Source organism: Chelon labrosus (assembly GCF_963514085.1).
Source record: "Chelon labrosus genome assembly, chromosome: 3".
Taxonomy (NCBI): Eukaryota; Metazoa; Chordata; class Actinopteri; order Mugiliformes; family Mugilidae; genus Chelon; species Chelon labrosus.
The window spans coordinates 28501736-28520836 of NC_140339.1; the positions used below are offsets into that span (position 1 = coordinate 28501736).

Here is a 19101-nt window from a genome sequence, read left to right on the forward strand (position 1 = left end):
TGCTATACATTACTTCCTTTATCTCATGTAGACAATGCCTGCAACGCACCATTAATAAGAGAATGCTACAGAGAGACTATAAAGTTTGCATTATTACAGACTTCCTTTCCACTAATAATGGATTGCAATCTGAAAATAAATAAATAGAGATAAAAAGGAATACTTATTGAGGATTAGACTAATTAGGATTTGGATGACAGTTGATCCTGCATGCTGCATCCTGACACTAGTTCTAAAAAGCCGATAACCAACAACATTTGTCTTTGTCTTTTGTCAACATTTGTCTTCCCCTTTTAATATTAAATATTAATATTAAAAGATATTTAATAATTAATCTTACTTTGTGACCCAGACACCTGAGGAATCTAAATGTGCTCAAAGAGAAAACCCCTTTGTGCGTATGTTAGACACTGTGGCGCTGTGGTGAGGATATTTAGCTGGTGTAAGTGAACAGCTGTGGAGAAACTACAGGATGTGAGCTGCCACAAATTCACCATGCCTTAAGAAAGCACCTACAGTAAACTGCTCCCTGGGCACCTTGCATGGCCGCCCACTGCTCCAAGCGTGCTCATGCAAATGCAAAGAACAAATTCCTTTTATATGTGTACATATACAAATGGAAAACAAAGCAGCAGCATACTTCGTTTTACTTCAATTTAAACAGTACTGTCTGGCTTCTACTAGTTAACAGCACGTGTTTACCAGATAAATAAACTCCAGAAAAATCTAATGAATCCAACGTAATGCAAATCAGACCCTCAGTTAGAATATACTTTAAAAAACAAGGCTGTGAATGAAGATGAATGAATGAATGTATTCTTATATGCCAGGACAAAGCAGGAGAGGTGAAACCATCCCTGCTCTATTTCCTCCACTCTTCTCTTTAGTTCTTCACTCAGCTTATCTCTTTGCAACAGAGGATGGATTTATGGAGCTCTGTCGTCAAGACAATTCACCATGAAACAACAACACTTCCAGTTCCTCAGCTTTTACGCACTTGCATGCTGCTTTATGCTGTTAGATCAGCCTCTCACACAGAGCGTACGCACAGTATGTCCACAAAGATGCACTGGTGAATGAATTTGGCATCAAAATGATGTTGCTGTGCTGTACATATACTATTCATTCATAAGTCTGTGTGGTCTTTGGAGAAGCAGATACAGCTCCTATTCATTCATCGTGTTGTTGTGATCTAGCTTTGTGTTCACTGTGTGTGTTAAGTAGTGGATCTGTGTTTTTATTCAATTAACAGTTGCTTTGCTCACATCCAGTCCAAGTCTTGGGCTGTTTATTATAGATGACACACTGTAAAGTCTTTGATCTGGATTGCTTTTTCTTCCTGAAGAGTCCTGAAGAGTGCATTTGACTGCCTGTCCTCTGTCAGGTTAGGAAGAGACAAAGGAAAGGAAGAGAAAGCATGGCGGAAGGATAAAAAGTACAGAAGAAATGAAGGAAGGACAGCTGGACATTCAAGGGATAAAATGTACTCAGTGTTGGAGAGGCTTTTTGTAAAATGCTACTTTTTATATATTTTTTAGACAGTTCACTGTTTTGGGATATATGCCATGAGAGTGAGATTAAATGAGACTAATACACACATTGTGGTACTCTTGATGACCGGGCAGGACTATGGCAAAAAGTTTGCCCCGGCATTTTGGCCCAGATAGGACCACCACCACACAACACCCATCTTAATGGTCCATTGTACATTCATACCAACTTTGGCCAAACATACTAAAGCTGTGTAATGCATTAGAGGGACTCAGTAAAATTAAGATTTACAGTTAGAATTGTAAGTTGTAAACTCAAAGTCAAAAAGATTTATATAAACCCTTCTAAACAGCAGAAAAGATAAATGATCCTTTGGGTCCTGTGGGTTGAGGGGAGGGGCCTCTGTGGATCATCCCACAGATACTTGATCAGTTTGGGATCTAGTGAATTTGGAGGCCAGGTCAACACCTTGTGCTGTTCTTCATGTTTTTTGAGTTGTTCCTTAAGCGTTTTTGTGTGTGTGTCTGTGTCAGGCTGCATCCTGTTGGGGATGGCTGCTGCCATCAAGGAGTGTCATTGCTATTGGGTGGGGGTGTCTGGTCTGGTCTAGGTGGGTGCTACATGTCTAAGTAACATCCACATGAATGCCAGGTCCAAAAGTTTCCCAGCAGAACTTGCAGTTAAGACAAGGAAGGTGAAATGTTTGTTTTAAGGGACATGGTCTCCAGTAAAATATTTATCTAATTGTAAATATGTGGACAAATAAAAGGTTCCTATCAAATTCCACTGAGGATACATGTAGTTCAGTTTATACCCTCATTGTGTTTCTGTGCGGTAGAGTGTTTGGAAGAGATTCCATTATTATCGAACTCAGTGCTATGTGCCAATACAATGTGGGTAACTATCATAACTGTGCTTCCACAGAAATTGACTGTGTTACTGATTGTGCTGCAGCCTCACTGCATACAAAAAAAAAAACTCTGAAAAAGAAGGTAATGTACCAGAAGAGTCTAACTGATCTGTGGATCTACAGTTTATCCAACATCCCTTTCATTTTTATAATCACTAAAAAGGTTGCTGCAAATCAATTATGTGAAAGGCAAGTTTGAAGATTTTCATTTAGGATTCAGAGTACACCATATACAACAACACAGAAACAGCACAGATGGACAGTAGTCTTCTAATAGCCTCAGACAGAGGACTCATCTCTATACTCCTACTCCTCCTACATCATATTGCTGCATTTACCTTCACTGATCACAAGACTTTACTACATAGACTGCAACATTAAACTTGGAGTAAATGTAGTTTTGTTCATATTAACAGTGATTCTTCCACACACACAAATGTTATTTATGGATTTCCACAAGGTTCTGTGCTAGGACCAATGCCTTTAACCTGATACATGCTACACACAATTGAGGCACAACTATAGTCTGAAGCTAAATGGAACAAAACAGACAGACCTCAAGCATTAGAACTTCCTCGAGGCTGGACTGTTGTAAACTCTCATTATCAGCAACTCTGTGTAAACTTTTGAATTGATCCAAATAACTGCTGGCCAGGCAATGTTCAGATTTTGAAAAATTGCTCCCTGTGTCCCTGCAAAATTAAAAATACAATTTAAAAGCTCAGTCCATAGTATCATTTGATCCAAAAAGTTCCCGGTCTGTTTTCAGGAGGCAGACACTCTCTACTCTCTACATTAAAGGTTAGACTAAATAAATGCATGTTTGATAAATGTTGTACTTGATTGGCCCAGGGGACCCTGAACCATCACTTTATCAGTCTGCTCTCACCTCAGACGGTCAGGTCTGATGGCCTGACCACCATGAGACTGGTTCTGTGGGGGGTTTCTTTGAAAAACTATGGATGCCATTTCCACCTGCTTCAGCTGGGGTCACTGAGGTGTGCAACCCTGTCCCACTGTGATATTGCACTATTCATAAAAAAAAAAGGCGATTCTAAATTGCCCGTAGGTGTGCGTGTGAATGGTTGTCTGTCTCTGTGTTGGCCCTGCGATGGACTGGCGACCTGTCCAGGGTGTACCCCTGCCTCTCGCCCGATGACAGCTGGGATAGGCTCCAGCAGACCCCCGTGACCCTTAACAGGACTAAACGGGTATAGAAGATGAATGAATGAATAAAAAAAAGGCTCTCTTCAGACCTTGCATTAACATCAATCCTGGGCAATCTGACCGCAAGTGAGTGTTCACCATCTTTGCTGTACCACCTGTCTGAATGGTTTGTTCTGAACAGGGGTCTCTGACATCAAAGCTGGATGTATATTATATCACTTGATGTAAATTGGGGTTTAAGTACAGTACTTGAATTAATGTATCTAGTTCATTTCCACCACTATCCTGCATTTGCTTGTGTATCCACAGGGACAAACAATGCAAATATTACATTATTTTTCTTCATCTCATCCAAATCTACTTGTTTTAGCTTCTACACATTGGGTCCCAGAATGTTTTGAGATGTATGTGCTTTTATATGTGGTTTTAAGTTCTTATACTAATGTTTTAGAGCTCAGTTGTGATAAGGTTTCAAATCTTCAGGTAGCGACCTTTTATCTATTCCAGAGGCCTGGCTGAAAACCAGAGGGGACAGACCATTTGCAGTCCAGTACCTAAGGCTCTGGGATGACCTTCCCGAGGACATCAGGTTGGCTGAATCAATAACTTCTTTCAAGTCTCTTCTTAAAACACATTCACTGGAGAGATTCTTTTGATTTCACTTGTGTTTTTTCACTTATTTTGAATTGGTCCTATCAAATGATGTTGTAATTAATCTGTTTTAACTGGTCCCTCTGTGTGAAACAAGCACAACATTATTATGATATTACTAACAGTCACCCTCCTGCGTTCAGTGAAGTTTCAAATTGATTTACTTCCAACAGTCACATTCCGAAGTTTCTCTAGATCAGTGTTACTATAACATTGAAACTCCCACCCCCACCCCATAGCAATGACACTCCTTGATGGCAGCAGCCATCCCCAGCAGGATGCATTCCTGACACAGGCACACAGCACAAGGTGTTGACCTGGCCTCCAAATTCACTAGATCCCAAACTGATCAAGCATCTGTGGGATGATCCACAGAAGCCCCTCCCCTCAATCCATAGGGTTAGGACACCCTCAGAAGGCCCATGTCCATTCTCTGATGAGTCACAACTGTTTTGGAGGCACAAGGGAGACCTACACAATATTAGGAAGGTGGTTATAATGTTATGCCTGATCAGTGTATTCCACACAGAGATGAAGACTGTAATTGCATTAGTAATACTATGATTCGGTTCATCTGGTGAAACAAAACTCATGCATTGTGCTGGATGGTTCATAATAACACAGAGCCTTGTCGTTACCTCCTGTATTGTGTGTATTCATATAACTTTAATTTTTGTTCTCTTATGACTTAAAACAGCCTCTTCCTCCTGTCTATGTGTTTCTGCAGTTGGGTCATCAGAATGGTAGCAGGGCATGTGGGTGTGTCTGAGGACAGCAGCAGCAGCAGCAGCAGACAACAGCAGTCATGGAGGTGGAGGGCACTGCGGAGCCAGACTACGTAGATGTGGACCAGGGTCTGACTCTGGCCTGCATCGCCTTCCTCTGCCTGCTGCTGATGGCCATGATCATCCGCTGCGCCAAGGTCATAATGGACCCATACAGCGCCATCCCCACCTCCACGTGGGAGGAACAGCACTTGGACGACTAACACACTGAGACATACGTATGCACGCCATGCATGTGTGTGTTCCTCCAGGCAACCACACGTTTCAAAGCCAGCAATATTTAAAAACAAGGGTCCATTATTTCTATTGAAAGGCAGTGCAGTCCATTTCATTTCAAAAAATAAAAAGGACAAGGTTAGCATAATGTAATAGAAAATAAAGGAAATCTTAGTTTTAGTGTTTTTTCTACAATTTTGAAGCACTTAAGAGTATGCGTCTTTTGCCTGGTACAGAACAAGGAACTGAAGCTTTTGAAGTGGTTTAATTTTTAAAACTGCATATTTTAAAGGGTTCTAGTGCCACAGATTGTGCAGATGTGGCAAAAATAGAAAAAGAACACTGATAGCAAACATATTTTTGTCTTTTCAGAGTAGAGAAATACATACAAAACTGGCATAAACATGAAACCTACGTGTCCAGTGGGACATTTATTGTGAAGACAAGGTATGAAGCTTGATGCATCCATGCAAGGACCAACTAGGAGTAGAAAGACAATAAGGAGCTGTGGGATTCTGTCTGCAAAGAAAGCCACTGTCGGAGTCACACCATCACAAGTACAAAGTAAAGCACATAAACCTGGCTTTTTCTATCTACATACTGATGTCTTCAGAAGCCGTGGGGCTGCCTTACATTCCTGTCGGGCTTGCAAACAAAATCAGTAACGGCAAGACGATGCCGACTTTGACTGACCGCACATTCCCTTTACAGTGGTATGGTCTGGAATAGCAAATTAGCAGAGAAGCAGCAATACTGGAAAGATGCTGAGTCAATATCTGTGTTCGCAGCTTGCACAAAAGTGGAAACTAGAGCTGAACTACTTTTTTTTCATCCCATATTGAGATAACCTGTTATGACAAAACATTAAATCACGATCATCTTCTGTACGGGTAGCCTGACATTGGTGCTTCTTGTTAGCCTAATTTAAAGTATAATAATGGTTTATTATGACTTATATTATTGTTGCTTTCGTCACGCTTCAGTTGTATTAGCGTACTCACCAATTTTGTAATAGAATATGCTGAGCTCTAGGAAAATGATGGATCACGATAAACACTAGTACAGCTATCCTTCAAACTGCCTGAGACTATCACCAAGCATAATCATCAGGTCATAGACTAACTCCCTGGTACTGCTAACTACATAACAGAATGCATAAACAAAACATGGGTATTTACCAGGGAGGATACGTCGCATTATGGGAAGTGTAGGATCCAAGGTTTTTCATTTTTCATTAGGGTTTAAAAGCCAGAATATGGACTTACTGCTTCAGTGTTGACTGATCTCTTTTAATGTGTCTCCTGCAAGTTCCCAGACCTACAGAAGTGCAATGCAAATCAGTGGAGTGTCCCTTTAAGTCATACAAAGTATGAATACAGTGTAGGGAGGCCTTTGTGTGTTCATTTCATTGTAAGCTCCACATGCTGATTTTGTATGTTTTATAATATGAATGACTTGTATTTGCTTGAGATGCAGTGTTTCAGACAATCTGTCGCCATTTAGCCTTTACAGTGACAGTTATGCTTGATTATGTGCTACTGCCACAGCATGTCTTCTCCTGTTGCTGAACAAAACACGTACACACATCCACCCGCGCACACTCACACACCTACACATGCAGGAAAACTGTAGAGCAGATACTTAAATCTGTCCAAAGTGTCCCAGTTCAGGCGGTATGAACTATTACACTCAGACACTGTCGCTTAATTCTTAGATAAGCCTGGTTTGCTTTGCCTGATTCAGCCATTAGTTATAAGCTTGGGCGATCTTGTTGCTGCAAATTGTATCTGACTTCCAGTATGTATCTGCATACACAACATTTATCCTCTATGAAATGATTGTCAGTTGCATGTTATGAAGTGCCTATGCTTACAACAAACCACAGAAGAGCCATGTAGTACTACGCTGAGTTCCACATGAGCCCTCATGCCTCTTTACTCTAAATTCTTTGGACAAGTGAATATTTGGATTGCAATGTCATGCTTCTCCACAGCCAGCAGGGTTAAAAAGCTGTGATGATCTCAGATATACAGTCAAAAAAAACAACAACAGTGGAGGTGGTTGCAGGGCTCAGTGTGGGAGTCAGTGTTTTGCTGCTAGGCTTGACTCAAAAAACTGTGTATTATGCTGTATAACTATGTTGCAATGCACCTGCACAATCCAGTACAGTAAACTAAGGAACAATGTCCACTGGATGCGACTGCACTAGTTTTACTCTAAGGCTGCAGCTCAGTATGAGTGTGAAATACAATAATAATAAGTGGAGCTGTGTGGTGAGTCTCCACTGGCTTCGTCTCCTTTGTCTCTCCCTGCTCTCTGCAGGACAGAGCCCTTTATTGCTTGACCATAGTGTTGAGCATTATTTGAGGTAACACTCGTTTCAGAGGGCTGAAATGGAGAGAAAATATACATGTATGAAAATATATTTGAAATTTAATTTGCTTAATATGAACATAATCTGCTATACATACAGTAATAAGTATGTTAAGATAAAATACTGGGTTCTATATTTTTTAATGGAATAAAGTTCTACCACAAAACTATTATCACAACGAAATAGGTGTCAAGGGTGCATTAATGTTTGCTAGAAACATGTGTGCAGAAGAATAACCAGTTTTTCCATGTCTGTGAAACAGACCAACAACAGAGATGTGACTGAGCAGCAGCCGTCGCATCCAATGGACATAAGGCATAAGGGAGCCTGTGCTCAGTGTTAGATCTGCAAATTTTGCCAGGATGTACTAGCTAATGTATGAATGAACGAAGGACTGAATGAGAGCTTCAACAAATGACTGCAGCACAATAAAGATGAGTCTGAATTAAAGAACTGCCAAAGGTACTTGCTTTTGTGTGTTTCATAAGTGAGCATAAACGAAACTGAAAGCGTTTTTTTGGACCCATAATTGGGTCACATAAGAAAATATCTGATGAAATTTTATTCAGTGCTTATCCGTGGGGAACCATCTGCCAACCCCAAGGCCTTTTTCATCAACTCCTGTCTTGCATAATAGGCTAAACGGTACCGAGATGAAAATCTGCCTTGAGTCAAGGACAGATTGTTCACATTCAACCATCCACAGAGCTTTGAAGGTCAAGTTCAAGGTACACACTGTATGATAATGAACCCAGCTCTACACTGTGAGAATGTAAAACAGTGATTTAATTTGACTTGACAATTAATTTGTGTCCTATTTCTCTCTTGCCTTTAACCTTGGCTCTGTGCTGGCAGCCTTCTGTTTGTTTCAGCCCTATTTCAATGAAAAGGTCTGCCTGGCTCTCATGTTGAGCATGTCTACTGGGGCACAGGGCACCGCTTCCAGTACTCAATATGCAGTGTGTGAGTGCCTGTTGATAATGCCATTTACATCTTGCTGCAAATTCTGTGTCAGTTGAATATTTCACATCAATACCCTTGATCTGCATGTGAGTCTCGGGAAAGTTCCCTTTAACTGTCACCAGAATCCTACAGTGTTCAGAGTCTGACTGTAACTGTGTTATGTCGCGTAGTATCAAAGTTATGGCTATGTACACTACATGGATTTGCACTGCATGTACTGCATGTTATCTTGTGTTCTGAACTAAACATGCTTGTGTAACACAGAATACTGTAGGTTAGTTCAGTTGACAGTTTTTATTTAATACAGATGTCACTAACAAAGACCACGCCTTAATCAGTGCAAATAAGTTTATTGGTGGACAGGCCGAGAAGAGGAATGGATGGAGGGGTGAGAAGGGTCTAAGAGTATGGGATGAAAAGGGTAGAGGGGAAGGAATGGAAAAGGGTGAAAGGGGATGGGATGAAAGGGTTTAAAGGGGATGGGATGAAAAGGGATGAAAGGGGGTCAAGGGATTGAGATGAAAAGGGTCGAGGGGAAGAGATAAAAAGGGGTAGAAGGGGATGGGATGAAAAGGGTCGGAGGGGATGGGATTAAAGGAGATGAAAAGGATTGAGGGGAAAGGATGAAAAGGGGTCAATGGACGGGATGAAAATGGGTCGAGGGGAAGATATGAAGGCGGAGGAATGTGTAGACTGATAATGGTAGAGGAAACCAGGGAGTGAGACTCACCTGAGGAAGCTTCTGATCCTTGTCCCTTGGTTCCTGTAATGAAAGGTGGAACAGGAGGAAAAGAAAAGAGAGGGATGGGGAGGGTAGTAGTTGAGAACTCAGAGAGCGAGAGGGTTAGGACACACTTTATATATAAGCACGGGAAATAGAATGGTATAAACTTGAGTTAGAAGTCATATTTTTTATGTCACAATTTTATCGGCTCAACAAACATTTAGCATTTAGCATGTTCAGAAAAAAGTTACAAATAAAATACTCTGAAAACACTTTCAGAGGGCAATTTTAACTTTGGATATGGTATTTACAGGCAAATAATGTTGACTGTTTCATACATACATTCATCACAAACCACCATCTGTGGTGGTACACCCTAAAGGCAGGAGTGTGTTTGTTAACTGGGCTTCGTATTTTTGTTGTCATGCTACTGTTTCCATGGTCAGTAATAATCAATATGATCATGAGCTATCTGCACCATAGTTGCATCATCAATGTCCGGAACAAATGAAGGTTTTGAGTCCAGATGGCAGTCATCAGAGGTCCTGTAATGTTTATTTGGCATTTATTTATGAAGTATTCCTCCAGGTAAAAAACTCCAGTGTCTCTATGTCATGGAATAAATACAGGGCCAGTGATTTTCTCTTTTTTGACATATAGAGAACGCTTCTAAGAAACAATGCAGACATCATAGCTACAAGAATATTTTAAAGTTTGTAATTTTATTTGAGGGGCCAACCAGCATTTATGGCTTAATCACACTGTGTGATCACTGATCACTGTTCACTGCTTGAAATGATAGAGTGCTGTTTCTTGTTTTTCAGTCAGGATGTCTCTGCACATACTGAAAGTATGATCTATTCTCCATTTAACCTGCTGAACAAACATTACAATCAAATTTCATCGGATGATTACATCTGTTATGGACTGTTTTACATCGGATGCATCCATCTTGATTCCCTTTTGATCAACAACCACATTACCCATCTTTTCTTTTCTTGCCAGGAGAAGGGCCCCATAAAGCAATGCGGAGACAAACTGGTTGCTGTTGCTCACTAAAATTCAGCATTCCGCTCTGTGTTATTACTGCTGATGCTTTTTTTACTCATACTTTTGTGAAATATTGCAGGTCTGAGCCTCAAGCTGAGGACCAGTGTCACAGAACGTAGTCTAAAGCCTAGCATATGTCTGAAGCAGAATCCAACAGAACAGTATGAAGAAGCTGACAGTTGTCTGAACTCCTGTCCCATTCAGGAAAGGTGTGTGTAACTGTTAGTGTGCTTTACCATATGGGTAGTACTGTATTCCATGTTACAAAATTGTACCACACAAATCTTGTTTCCTTTAAACACATGGAAGCACTGTGTTCTAGCACTGTTAAGTGTAACGCTCTCAAGGTATAATCACATTAGCCTCCCATCACATATATATATAATAACCATGATGACCCAGATTTCCTGTAACAATCCCAGCGTGGGAAAAGAATTAACACTGAACCGGGCAATCACAAGTTTGGAACGGTGTATGGAGCGTGTGGAGCTGCAGCATGATACTGCATAATGATGATGACACACCCTGGGGATCAGGACTTTCCTATTTCAGAGCTGGATTAGGGGACACGGGACACGCATGTAGGCCACTACAGGCCACTGAATGGGACGGGAATGAAGCAAAGCAGTTAAATAATATTTAAAATTTCATATACATCTGGATACCTAATTTCTAAATGAATCCATGAATGAAAAGAGTATTTAAACAACAACAACAACAACAACAACGATTCCCAGGCTTCTATCTATGACTGACTGATCCACAGAGGCGTGGACCAATTAGTGTCCTCTGAGGAACTACTGGCAGCTATAGGCTTGTTTTAGGTATTAACACTGTCTCCTAACTACATAGCAACTTACTGACTACTTGTTATACGATGAGATACACGCTGACAGATTTCTTGTCCAGAGCATTTCTTTTTACAGTGTGGTATTAGTATTTTCAGTTAAGGAAAATATCTGTGTACTTCCCACTCCACTTCACAAATCACAGATGGAGAGAATCAGTGACATAACTCTACTGCTGGCCATCCATCTACGACAGACAGCAAGCTAACTCGAAACATGTTCGATTATTTATGGATTTTATATAACAAGATTATGACAACCAAGCCACGTATCTTGGATGCATCCAGTCCGTTGGCCTCAACCTCAAGCAGATGAGACCCCCGTGTGAGCAGGGACCTGTTCAGTGTTTCTTCCTGTTCAAAGGGAGTTTTTTCTTGTCACCATCTCCTGAGTGCTTGCTCTGGGTTCTGTGAAGAATTGAATAGAACAAAACTGAATTGAATTAAATTGTACTGACCTGAACTGAGCACAGTTCAATTCAGCCCAATTCGATTCGATTCAATTCAATTCAGTTCAGTTCAATTCGATTAAATTCAGTTGGAGTGAAAGCGTCTGGGACTAAGGGTCAAAACACTGTGGCAAAACTAAAAAGCATACAAAAAAATCATGCAATTTGTCATTTTATAGCCCGCCCTAACTGTGGTGGTTCACTTTCAGTGCTCTTATCAGCCTCATTTCCAGCTCCTGCAGCAGGGAATGATAAAACCATCCCAAACTCATAGTTCACTACCTACCACTAAATCCCAATTAATGCATTTTTTTCTATAAAACACTGTGGTCGGTGTATCATCATTTCCATGTAAGTGAGAAGCAAGCTTGTAGCTAAGAATGAGAAGCACTGAGCATAAAATAACTATTAAATGCCTGCAAATGTAACGGTTCAATGCAGCCTGTGATTTCATTAAACAAAAATGTGTCTGCACTCTGATCTACACTCTGCATTCACCTCTTGAGCGTCACAATATATTGGCCTGTCAGGTGGTCATATCAAATCCTGCACCACGGAGTGTGACTAAATCCCTCCCTGCCAATGTGACTGACAAAATCACAGTGACTTAAGAGCTCTGCTGCTGGTACCTCAAAGATATTTGTCACACAGTTCCTTCTCAGGTGTGAAATTGTCCCCTAAATGTTCCACAGCAAGTCACAGAGCGCTGGAGCACAAGATGAAGGAGGTTGAATTGTGAAATCCAAATTACTGTGGTTCATTGCAGAAAGTGCTGTTTTAATTAATCTGAGAAAAGCTCTTAATTTCTAAAGAGTCATATGTGTGATTTGCAGACAGGATGGGTTGGTAGATACTACATGAGAGTGGAGGAGGAGAAAAAGGAAAATATCTCTCTCAATTTTTTTGCCATGGTGACATTTTACCTGACCAGAGGCTGGTGGGGTAAAAATTGGCATCGGCAACATATCTGGCATTTTGAAAATGTGGTTGCCATTTTAGATCAATATCAATTTCCACTTTGTCAAGTACTGCGGTATTATAGGTAAAAGATATGCTTACTCTAGCTTAGATTAGAAGTGTGGGTGAAACAATCTAGCACCAGTAAGTGTGGAAAGTTCGATATTCTATTATTCAGTTATCAAATCCTATGTGCGGGCACAAACCAGCAATAAATTGATCCTACTTACAATTATTCTGTGTGGATAGGTGTAGCGAAAGCCTGAGCTCCTTCCATTAAAGCCAGAATCTATAAACTGTTTCTCTCTGTGATACGTTTTTTCCCAAACATGCTGTAGCTATGTACTGTAGTTTATTTTGACTGGATGATCAACTCTGACACGTCTTCCTGCAACTACACAGCTCAAGCACCAACAGTTCTGGCATCTACCTCTAACATAAAGGGGCATGGTGGGTATAGCGCAGCAAGCACAGGAGCATGGCAAAGGAGTGTCTTTGCACTTTCAAAAACATGTTGATACAATAGTATCATACCATCCCTAGGAATCTATGGTTGGCGCATATCGTGGTGGGAGTGGGATACTTAACAAGTGCTGCAACTGAGAAGGTAATTATAGATTTTCCAAACTCTCTTTTAGCCAGGTTTAAGGTCAGAGAAGCTGAAGCTCCGTGAATACTTAACATATTTAAAGTGCTCCTGCGATGTGGAGGTGTACACTACAAGGTCATCCAAATAAGCCCTGCAGTTATGACAGCCCAGTCGGAACCAAACAAACGGCAGCCTGTTTCTTTTTGCAAACAAAATAATATCCTCCTAAGTAATAATGCTCTCTTTGAATCGTCTTCTTGACTTAACCGCCACCACCACCAGATGCCATAATAATCATGTCAAACATGTAGAATTGGTACACCTTGTTTAAATATGGGATCCTCACTTGCTTGTTCAACTTCCTATGTGTGCCACCAATGTAGACAAAACCACTATCCTCTAGCAGAGACACTGGGCTGTCTGCATTTCCACCACAGCCTACAGGCCCAAAGACTAAGCAAATTAGTCCACTGACATGAAAAAGAGAAAGTTTTTCTTTGGACATTAAGTGCAGTTTATACCTCTGCGGGACACAGATGGCATAACCTACGTAGCCTGCGCTGGTGTGAACCATTTCTACTTGTGCCTCGTCAGTCTTGCTCGCTCTGTACAAACACCACCCAAACGCTGTGTCTTTTTTTTGCCAGTACTTTTTGTTTCTACTTCCTTGACTTGACTTTCAACAATGGCGACTGAAACTTTCGCATGAGTCATACAAACGTTTGTATCCTCCTCAGTTAACCTCGATTTCTATCTCGATGTGTTCCATCTTTACTGATCCAAAACAATCAATTCAAAAATTGTGGAGATGGAGAAGCAGCTGGAAATACTAAAGCAGACCAATCACAGCTCTTGCAGTCTGCGTCGCCGAGGCGCGTAATTACATTTCTGGGGAGGTGCATGTCAGCTACGGCACTAGGGTCTGCGTAGGGGTCTGCGTTGTCGCCGTAGCCTCTGTGTCAACTTGACGCAGAAGTATAAACTGCCTATTAGTTTTGGGTGGATCTATGCAACCATCTACTCCGCCGCAGTCTAACAGGTGGAGGTAATGCAGAAGGCTATACAACAAAAGAGATATAAACTGTCATGCTGCTAGTTTGTTATTTACTGCTCAGCAAATGGGGTCACCGAGTGGACGCTGGAAAACAGACAAGCGGTAGCAAAGCTGATTCAAAGTACCTGAAGTGCTAGAGTTACAGTAAACAAACACACTGACAAGCTTTACAGAGAATGACCACGAGATAAGAGGTAAGATAACAGCACGCAACTGTGAGATCAAACATGATGATATGAGAACAGAAAAAACTTGCATGTTTTTTGCAGCCTTGTCTGTCAAAACTCACGTATAGCTCCAAACCATGTTTCTAAATAAGGCTTAGTTAAAAGTGTCATGTTCAGTGTCTGCCATCCTGATTAGAAAATCAACTGCCTCCGCGGGTTAATAATTCTCCAGCTATTTTCCGCAGAGTGGTTCATTTTCCGTCACAGAGCCTCGACTAAATTAGGCCGAGGGTGCTGCACAAATAGTTTCCGCCGCTGCTCATTTCTCTGCAGACCCCTGCATGTTACTTTGATCAAACTGGTAGATAGGCTGGTTTGCTAGGACTGTGAACTACATTTCTCCATTTCCTCATTCGACAGTAAAACATTTGGTGTATATATCTTTTTTGTGTACTTTTATGTGTACAGATTGAGATTTATTTTATTTTATTTAATTTTTCTTTCACTTATTTAAGTTGTTTCTGTGCTAGAGAGCAAAGTTGCCGGAGTCAAATTCCTTGTATGTGCACATACTTGGCCATTAAAGCTGATTCTGATTCTGATTCTGATAACACCCTCCAGAAAAATAAATTTACATGAACACACCGACTCCCCTGCAGCTAAATCATTTCCAAGTCCCTCAGCTTCTGGCTAATGTGGGCAGTAAATATTCTCTCAACTATTCCTAAGGGAGCTTGTTGTGATATGACTCGTACTGTAGATGTGTCTGACAAAATTTCAGTATGTACAGTATGTCACAGCTCACTGACCACAACAGACCACTCTGCTGTTATAATGGAAATCAATATCTGGTAATTAGTTGGCATTTTTAAGTTGCTCCTGCATCAGCAGATCTGCACTCTGAGCCAGCCTCGTACTGGGCTTCTCCTCGCTGTGTGCTCAAACAAGTGAGCAGCACAAGCTCGGAAAAGAACTACAGTACAGTCATTTGTAGAGCTCCCGCCTTCTCTTCACCCATCTCTTGACACAGTATGACACACTGATGCTAAAGAGTGACTCTGCGATAGACTGACGACCTGTCCAGGGTGTAGCCTGCCTCTCACCCAGTGACAGCTGGGGTAAGCTCCAGCCCCCTCTCCAGAGGACAAGTAGTTACAGAAAATGAATGAATGAATGATACCAACACAACCCTCTGTGACCCACGGTCTATATAGACATAACTTGTAGGTTTTGTAATTACAGTTATTAGAAAGTTATCGTTCATTTCTAAAATCCTGTTTTCATTTTTATTTCAGTCAGTTGAAATGTGTTTGTCTATAATATTGTCTATAACTCAATTTTTGATGAATACAATAAACTTTTACAGAACTTACAGTCTGGACAGTTTTTACAATCAGATTCTATATTAGGTTTGATTCAATAGGTTTGAATGAATAGTTTATAATTATTCCTAACTCAACTGCTCCCTTTCTTCCTGAATTATTTATCTGTTATTTCTGTATGGATTTTTGTCTGGAGTCATGAGCTGAAAATTATTATTTTTTTATTTATTTTTTTTGTCATGCATAATGTAGTATTGATAATAACTAACAAGAGGTGGTGAGTGAAGTGTGGATGAACAACAATTATTTAGTGTTTCTGCTAACAGCAAGTATAGTAGCTGCAAGTCTTGTTGATGTAGCTAGATGTCACTCAGCTGTAATCACCTGTTCAAAAGTCACCTAAAAGTGAGCTGTGTGGTGATGCTGGGTTGAACTGAAGTGTTAGTGTGCTATAAAACAAGCAACATGGTGTGTGACTCCCTTTTCTTGTTTAAATCACTGTGATAACTACTTCTGTTAACAAAAAAAAAAAAAAAAAAGAAAGAAGGAAAACTGCTTCTGGAAGAAAAGAATAATTAAAGGATCCCCCCAGGATAAAGTATCCCCCAGCCATCGCAGTAGATTATCCTTATCTGCAGTGTAATCCTGGATTAGGTCATTGAAGTACTTGTGAACAACACATCGGCACATTATCTTTCGGTCTGTGAATGATTCTTTGGCAACAATGCACATACTTTTATAATTTTACATTTAAATATAAATAGTGTAAATGTTGTGCAGTCTAGTTTATTGAATGTGTGTCCAACATTCACTGAACATTCCCTCTTTTCTGCCTTTTTAATTCTAAATATTCTGCAATATGCTGCAAACCTCTGGAAGCATATTCTGTATTTCCAGCTAGTTTTCTGTGTAGTAGCTCTGGATGGCTTTGTAAATTAGTGTTGCAGATGCTGTCTTACTTTACTTTTTCTTTGTCTGTGGGCTAAGTGGCAAAGTGTTGAGCTCCTGGGAGCCACTGCAGAAAATGGCTATCCACTGCTTGGTGATATGAGGTTATATCAGAGGTTATATACGATTATTTCTGACTTTGTCCCACACTCTCCTCTGACTCTTTGGCTCAGCCTTCACAGCCTGCAGGAGCCAGATTCACAGTGGGAAATGCACCTGCTCTGTCATTAGCACATACGCAAACAGCAACAACTCATGTCCCGCTGTATCGTGACACTGGAAGCACATTTTTATAGTCTTCTGCCCAGCTGCACCGACAAGATGGTTGCTTTACTTTAAAGGTAGAGGGACAGCTCACTATCTTAACTGACCGGCTCCGACCTTTACAGACTTAATCGTCAGTTTAGCATTGTTTACAGTGCAGTAATAATGTACAGAATGAAGCACAACACAGAGTCATGTCACCTGTAAAAGTTCTCAGATGATTCTGCAAATGTGGGGTGTGTCAGGGATGGACAGGAGCAGGAGTACAAGAAGAACTATTTTCAACTGACTAGTTCTATATTTTTTAAGCAAAGATAAGATTATGAGGAGATTCTACCTCCTTTAAAGTGATTCAGAGGGGGAATTAAAGTCTGTGTGATGCATGTTGCCATCAGATCACTGTGAAGGGTGACAATGCCAATAACCATGCACTCAACATCACCTGAGGTGTAATCAATACAACTGCACAGAATAACTGTATGTTTAAAATCTCTCTTCATAATGATTGATATACTATACAACTGTGCAACAAGCAGAAGACTATAGTGAAAAGATGTGGACAGGAAAAGAGTAGTCAGCTAAGATGCTGGAGGCTTTCCTCTCTATAGGGGTCTAGTGGTCAGAGACTGTGCAGTTCCCAAACCAGACAGTGATGGAGCTTGACAGGATGCTCAATGGTGCCTCCGTAGCAGGTTATCATGATGGATGCCAAGGCGCTCGCTTTCCAGTGTGTGATCTCTTGGTCGGTGCTGTTTGTGTTTGTGGTCCAGGGTAGAGGTCCTCCATGGTGTGCACCTCCCAGGGACGTGATGCCACTGACTCTCTCCGGTGCAGGGCCGCCAGTGGTCAGTGGCTGGGTAATGACGGTGTTTGTTTATCCTTGATTGTTGAAACGGGAAAACATGCCCGTTTCGGCTGTACCTTAAACAGTGCACAAGCATTTAAAGTTCCAATGTAGTTGAACCAATTCTAAACCACAAGTCAGCCAGATAAGTCGCCACAGAGGTCCTTACTGTGAGTCTGCGGTTGTAGTCAGAGTGCTTGCTTTACGTCAACCACAAAAAGCAACAATGACCCTCTCTGTTACTCTCAGCTCCTGTGAGTCAGAAGAAGATGTCACATTTTAAAACAAACTTAAAAAATTCTGCCCCTGAGCTTTTTAAAGCAAAACATTACATTATCAGTAGTCCAGTCTCTAAATGTATTTGGATGTCTTTGCTGTTCAATGGCATCATTACTTTTACCTTTTGCCTGAAGTAGTTATCAGAGTTATGTACATTAAAAGATTCTCCACATATATCGTTTCCATTTATAATGATTCATTCATAGTCTCAGAATGGAGTGGAGGTTTTAAATCCCAGCTGTGCTCGTGATTGTGATGCTCATTAAAAGAATGGTCTCTCTGTGGTCCCAGATGTTTTCTGGACTATCCGGTGACACACTGCATTAGGGACAGACACAGTAAAATTCACATTTAGAGTACTGATGAATTTTAGTAGGGTCATTTAAGTCTGTCAGTGCATTACGGCACAGCACTCTCCATTATGGAGACAGCCCAGACGTCTAGAAACACACTGAGAAATATCCAAACTCTAACTCCAAGCTCATCACTGAGATGAACTGTAGTTCCTCTCAGCAGAGGTGAGATTTGTTGAATTATTCATCAATTTAAACTGTTTCATCTGCAGAATTACGACAGTCTGAGAAGTCCACAAAAGGCATATACACGGGTGACAAAACATAAAACAGATATTCCCTCATGTGGTGTTTTGACGATGGTGGTGGAGGAGAGAAGTCAGGCATTCAGATCTGTTCTACTGGTGTGCGTCACACAAGCACTTGTGGAGAATATGGTTGAGGATGACTCATGTGAACATTTCCTTTTTTTCCACATCTTGGTAGACCATTGCCAGTAGTTTTTGGATCACTGAAATCGCATTCATCTTTATAATAAAGGGTTCATACACTGCAACCCTAATGATATCCTTTTCTATGTAATTGTCATCAGACCGGCCCTGCTAGCACAGTCTGATGACATTCTACATGACATTCTGAGACAGCTGAGGAAGAGCTGCTATTCTTGCCTCATATTAAACTAATTTATTAGCACAATTTAGGTCTGTAAGTCTGAATGTAGAGCTCCTTTAGGCCCTGTCCCTACTGAGACAGTTGC

The 19101-nt window shown here is 40.9% G+C and overlaps 1 protein-coding gene across 1 annotated transcript; it reads left to right on the plus strand.

The window, feature by feature from the left end:
• Positions 1-5024: 5024 nt before the first annotated feature.
• On the plus strand, positions 5025-5236 carry ctxnd1 (cortexin domain containing 1; the record flags this gene model as incomplete). The annotated part of the gene is made up of 1 exon (XM_084574981.1): positions 5025-5236. One exon carries the CDS (start codon positions 5025-5027, stop codon positions 5205-5207), a length of 183 nt encoding a protein of 60 aa, XP_084431107.1. The 3' UTR covers positions 5208-5236.
• Positions 5237-19101: the final 13865 nt, after the last annotated feature.